The 6796-nt window shown below is 43.0% G+C and overlaps 1 protein-coding gene across 1 annotated transcript in view; it reads right to left on the bottom strand.

Annotated features, from left to right (window-relative positions):
• Positions 1-6796, bottom strand: part of LOC102201335 (cadherin-2-like) — a 100705-nt gene that overhangs the window by 42378 nt on the left and 51531 nt on the right. The window contains exons 4-5 of the mRNA XM_005734997.2: positions 5641-5814; positions 2489-2644 (exon numbers count right to left, since the gene is read on the bottom strand). Coding sequence (XP_005735054.1) covers positions 2489-2644; positions 5641-5814 — 330 coding nt within the window. The remainder of the gene's footprint in view (positions 1-2488; positions 2645-5640; positions 5815-6796) is intronic.

Here is a 6796-nt window from a genome sequence, read left to right on the forward strand (position 1 = left end):
TGAATTATTCGTATAACTTTCTTCTGTAATAGGTTTAAAGGTTTTATGGTATTCTCATATGTATTCCCCCAAACTTCAACACAATAGTTGATATATGAAAAAAACAAAGAAAAATATAAAATACGCATTGTTTTATAATTTAATAAATCTCTTATACTACCCAAAATATAAATACTTTCACACTACACTCACACTCACACTACACTCGCACTACACTCACACTACACTTACACTACGCTCACACTACACTCACACTTGCACTACACTCACACTACGCTCACACTACACACACACTACGCTCACACTACACACACACTACACTTACACTGCACTCCCACTACACTCACACTCGCACTACACTCACACTACGCTCATACTACACTTACACTACACACACACTACACTTACACTGCACTCCCACTACACTCGCACTACACTCACACCTCACTTACACTACACTCACACTCGCACTACACTCACACTACACTCACACCTCACTTACACTACACTCACACTACACTTACACTGCACTCCCACTACACTCGCACTACACTTACACTCACACTACATTGGACTACAGTCACACCTCACTTACACTACACTCAAACTACAGTCACACTACACTCACACTACTCTCGTACTACACTCGCACTACACTCACACTACACTCACACCTCACTTACACTACACTCACACTACACTCACACCTCACTTACACTACACTCACACTACACTCGCACTACATCGGACTACACTTACACTCACACTACACTAGCACTACTCTTAATAAGTGATTGTGACCATTTTGTTTTGCTAAACATTTCACCTTTATGAACTGATTTTTTTCAGAAATGCATGTACACACACATGCACTTGTGCCTCCAGCCCAGGCTGCACCAACCGCGCTGTGCACAATACAGTTTGTACACCTGTTACATAAATACTCCTTTCCTGGCAATTTTAATGTATTTTGTTGTTTCATCTTGGCAAAACTTTTTGCACCAGTGTGTGAATCATATGGTCCTCTTGAATACCTTAAAGAACAATTAATGAATGAAATAGCTAACAGTGATTATAGCAGAGGCAGCTGTGGTTCAGGAAGCGAGTTGTGCTTGACTGCACATAGCTATTGCAGTTCAAGCGCACTGTGAGTTCAACTAAACCACGGCCCAGACTATCCCTTGAAGCAGGACGGGGTACGTGCACTGTAGCCTAACACAGTCATGACACACGTCAGTGGAATTGGACTTTGGTGATCAGCCATGGTGTGGACCACCTATATACTGAAAGAGGACCCTTAAACTGCTTATTATTCTAATACTGGTCGGTCACGCCACATGTGCCAAAGACCAAACTGTGCAGAATTTGGAGATGCTCTGGAATGATTACTTTAGAATAACATGTATGCAGCCTAAAGTTTATACCAGCACCTGCAGAAAACATGCTATATGCCATTTGTTGTGTAGTTGAATGCATCTCTGGAGGTTTCAGCATAAAAGCTACAAAACAGTGCTTTGTAATTAATATTAAATAATCTGCTCAAAGATCAAAACCATCAAAGCTAACACAAAACTTTGGAAAAACAACTTTTCAAGGAACATACTCCCACTTTGAAAATCAAACATCTATTTTATTTTTGATGGCCTTAGTTTAAATCAGGTGCATATGTGATGTATTTATTCAGCATAATGTGGTCAAAGATGCTGAATATAGGTATTGATTGGCCCTGATAAGTCATTCCTTTACAGTGCATCTGTATGAGGCTCTCAAAGAGCCAAAGCCTCCCTCATGAATAAACATGCAGGCCAATCCCAGCTCCTAGCTCTGACAACTACATCCAATCACATGAATATTCATCACACAGCTTAAATGCAAATCAACCTGCTGCGACTCCAGATTTCCACTCCCCCGTGTGAGTTGTGTGTGCATTCCTACAGATCAAAAGGTTAGACTCTGCTCTCGGAGCTGTTTGTGACGGTAGCAGATATAGTAAGCAAACACCAAGTGGCTTTTTTAAAGGAATGTCTTCATCATCTCTGCATGAGAGAGAATAAATCCAGGAGAGAGTGACAGCACAGATATAACATGAAAACGCGAGGGACGACACAGAGCAGCGTGCTGACTGGGAGCAGACTCATGCCTCCAGAGGCAGGTCCTAAGTGTTAGGGTTGGTGTTAAACCGCACTTTATGTAATCTAAGGTGAAACTTTTAGTACTTTTAAAGTTACTTAAATAGAAAGAGCCCATCTTTGGCTGGCCACAGAAAACACTTTGAAGAGCACACACTAACGCTATGACATATCTACCATGCAAGAACGCTCAGTGCAACAAGGAAGAAGGAACCGAGACGCAACGCTGCAGACGTTTGTATCGCATATTAACCACAGACCTCGGTTTAACATGCAGCCAGAGGAGCTAACACACCGATCACTAAAGCATTCATCATTTGCTCCGTCTTTGACCTTCGCTGGCACGCCCACAGTCTTACGTGGAAATTGGAGATGTGCTCTCTGTCCAGAGGCTTGGTGACCGACAGCTGGCCTGAGATGGGGTTAATGATGAAGATCCCAGTGGGAGGCTGGTCAGCCCCAGGTCCCGTCACACTGTAGCGCAGCATTCGGTTCTTATCCCGGTCTGAGCGGATCTAAATAACAGATAGAAACACAAAGGGCACAGGAAGTGTTTACTACAGGAAACGCAGAGCCGGGAGAACAGTGGAGGTGGTAAATAACATCAAATCTGCATTAAAAAACAAACTTTCTATGTTGAAGTCGACATTCTTTGTGAGCATCTGCTGCTGTCACAGTATTCTGGGAGCTGCTTCTTTCTGCTGAGCACGACTGCCATCTTTTCTTAAATGTAAGAATATAATGAAACCAAAAGTGGAGCTACGTTGTGAGTTTGACCTGGATGTGTCTTGTGTGTCACGATGACTTTAGGCTTGCACAGGCAACACGCAGCAGGAGCCTGAAGCAGCTCAGGAAAGGAAATGTGGTGAAGCTAAAATAAACTGTGATGTCTGGAGCACCTTCAATATTCTGCACATTGTCCACATCATCACGGCATTAAAGAGCGAGGGGGTGCTGCAAAGATGCTCGACATGCACACACACATGTTTACAAGTCTCAGAACAAGATGAAGACGTCTCCGAATTAATGCATTTATTTGGAGATACTGGGCGGAGCCAGAGGGAAGGCTACGTTTGAAAACACTCAAACAGAAGCAAAGAATAAATGATCCATGTACAAATCAAATTCAGTCTGAAAGGTAAGCTGCCTCTTTCTCCATCTGCACGGCTCATTGTGTGCTAAAGAGCACAGATATCTACCTGCCGGAGCTTTCACAACATGGACTATTTCTTTTTTTCCTAAAGTTACATTTAGAAATGGACCAGCACTGACATGTAGTCTTATATTCTGCAAAGGCCACATATAACTGTGCAGCACTGTATCTCCTACATATACACAGCTCCAAACAGTCAGTATGCCAAAGTTGCTGCTCTTAGGTTGAATGTGCATTTGGTAAGAAATAATGTTGACATTTGGTTGTTTTGCTGTTTGTGTTCTGCTTTGAAATATTAGAACAGACTTACAGTTCTTTACACTTAAAAAAGTAGATTATAGATCCACGTGTCTGGCTCCCTGAGGATCAAACCAGTGTGAGTTTGAGACTCCTGCTGGATAAAATAGTTCTTAGCGAGGCTAAAGCTGCAGCTGCATTTGTCATTCTCTACCTACTTCATCTCTATTACAGCAGTCACAGCTGCATAACTGGTTTCATAATAATTACGTATTATGTGTGGAGGCTGTTTGCGCTGCAAGGCTGCCATTGTTAAAGTAACTAAAGTGATTTATTACATGTGTACTGTGTCAGAAGAAATGTTGCCAAAGGTTTCAAAGGTCATCGGGTTACAGGAAGCAGCGCTACGTCTGATTCATGAGGAACACAGAGAGAGCCTCATGTCTTCCTGCAGCCCACAGAAAGTGTAAGTGTAGAGTTTAGATGATGGATGCTGTGTCTCTTACTAAGCTTTGGGAGTTAAAGAAGTGATTCATGAAAAGAATGTAGCTGACTGTAACGTGAAGTCTAACATGTAGAGAAAGCACTGCTCATATCCCGACTAAACCACTGAAACTATCTCTGTTGATCAAAGTTAAAAACATATTTTAAATGAAAATATTCCTTTAAAAAAGAACCAGGTTTATTTGAATATGAACAATGGTCCACCTCTCCAACCCACGTGTAGCTCCCTGCCTGCACCCTCTGCACAAACACAGCTGAACCAGCCCGACAGAGCCGAATCCAGCTCCATGTGCTGAAGAACAACGGTTTCTGAAGAATGAAGGAGGCCAGCATCAGAATTCGTTTAGCTTCTATATATTTCTACGTGGACCTTGGTGAGCAAAGTTTTATTTTGTGCTTTGAAGGCACAGATACGACTCATTTTTCACGGCACGCTGCAGCATTCAGGGCTGAGAAATGAAGAGAAATGATTTCTTGTTCTGGACCAGTTGAGGTTGACTCACAATCCAGTGATTCCACACAGACTCTCGTTAAAATACTCTGTTTGAGACCAACTTTTACCTTTTAAGACAAAGTCCATGAACATATTTGGTACGTTTGTGAATTAACGGTAAACTTCTCTACGATCCACCTGAAAGCTGATGTTTTTGGGGCTGCTGTGACAGATGGCTGCCATCACAGTCCACACCTCAGCTAATGTCATGTAGTGTCAGTCACTTAACTGAAGCTGCTGCTTTTTGCATATTTAAATGCAATTATGTGAGAAATATTACAGCTTGCTGCATGGCTGATTGTACGGACTATTCAGTCTGTGCAGCAGTGTTTCTAGTGTGTGATCTCCTGGCAGGCATCTGTCTATCTGTAGGCATATGTGTGCTTAGTTGGATTTACTAGTTTACAATCCTTCCTCTTGTTCAGCTCAGTCGCTGCTAACCAGCTAGCTGCTTCCTGTGTCCGACTGGCTGCAACTATGCTGGTGCTGCGTCAGCTGCTTGGTGGCAGACAGGAGTCCGAGGACAGCTGAGCTCATTAGTGAAGCTGAAGTTAAACACAGGATATGAGGCTCATTGAGAGCTAGCTGGTTTATTCTTTAGGTATATCTCACAAAGCTTTTGGAAAATAAAATATTTTCAGAGGATAAACTTGTTAATGTCGATCATGTTCTTGTCTGTGTCCCTCCTCTGGACCACAAACACTAACACTCGTGGGAAACACTGCTCTGAGATGCAGCTGCACATTTATGGCTGCTAACCAAGCAGGCTAGGCTTGGCTGATAGCATCATACACTAAATATCATCGTCATATCATTATGGACATCAAAGACTAATCACTACATCCATGTCTTATACGCAGTATGCTGGTGCATAGCTGCTATAGCACTCTGTCAGACTGCATTAGCTCATTGTTGAAACAGGCTAACGAGGATCCTGTTTCCTGGGTATTTCATTGGCTTTATTTTGTCGTGCTGTCCATTTGGGTCACATTTGATTATCTTTTCCAGACATTTTGCTCTTTGCTGTATTTTCCTGTTTGTTTTCCCTGTTTTCTTCCTTCTCTTCAGTCCTCACAGCCACAGTAAGACAGGCCTTGTTGTGTGTGTCTGTGTGTGTGTCTTACTCTGACTAGGTCCTCAGGGAACTGTCCTCGTGAGTTCTCGGGAACGTTGATAGGCGGAATGACCCAGTCCCTCTTCACCCGCCTCAGAGTACCATCGCCTCTGACAACCACGCTGCGCCATGGAAACAAGATCTCTGGTACCTGCTGAGTCAGTGTTGCATCACCGGGCTTTACCTGCAGAGACAGTAAACAAGCATCGTGTATATTCAGCTCAGGGTTACACACACACACACACAGAGCGCAGGGACGGCTCGTGACTCAGGGTATTTCTGACCTCATTCCAGTGGCTTGGATTAATGCTCTCATTATAGTCTGCCTGATAAATGACCACCACCTGTCAGCATGTGTGGGCGTGTGTGTGTGTGTCCTCTGCAGCCACAGATCTGCAGTGACACTGCAGGCCTCACAGACGACGATAAGAAAAAAAGAAGGAGCCTCTCATTTACTCTCCCACAATGCACCTGCACAGGAGCCGTGCAGCCCCTGACCTTGGAGATGGCGATTGGCTACTCTCTGCAGGACCCGATTCAATTAAATGTTATACCAAGAATACTCTGGCATACAGTACAATGGATTTATATGATACACTGCACAATAAATTATGTTCATATATCACTAGCAGCACTGACTGAACAGAAGTGTCATTTCCAGCCAGCAAAGAGTCATCTGAGGTCGCAGAGGAAGCAGATGTACTCTTCTGTGTTTCCAACATTTTATTTCATTTTTGTAGCAAACACGGTTGATTTGGCATCAGTGCAAAAAAGGCCAGGCCTGCATAAACGATTCAAAGTGATCTGGAGCACGTTTATTGTTTGAGTTCATACTTTCTTCTTATTTCTCTTCTCATTAGAAACCAGCTTGTGTAGGAGCAACATGCACTCTCACAGAGGTCTGCTTTATAAAACAACGATTTGATATGTGAGGAGTTAAAAACTCTCATTTCTTAGCAATGATCAGAAATATGAAAGGAGAAGACGTGGAAATGAAAATAAATGAAACAGAGCTTCAGAGAGGACGTGTGACTCGTTCGATGGATACGTGCAACATCATGGAGGCTGGCTCATCTCAGGCAGAGCGTTCATCAGCTTTAGTGGTCAACGTGTCCTCTAGTTTTAGCATTTTTGTTCTTACTCTTATATATATGTGTGTGTGTGTG

This window comes from Pundamilia nyererei, unplaced genomic scaffold, assembly GCF_000239375.1.
Source record: "Pundamilia nyererei isolate P.nyererei 1_Seehausen unplaced genomic scaffold, PunNye1.0 scaffold00061, whole genome shotgun sequence".
NCBI classification, from domain to species: domain Eukaryota; kingdom Metazoa; phylum Chordata; class Actinopteri; order Cichliformes; family Cichlidae; genus Pundamilia; species Pundamilia nyererei.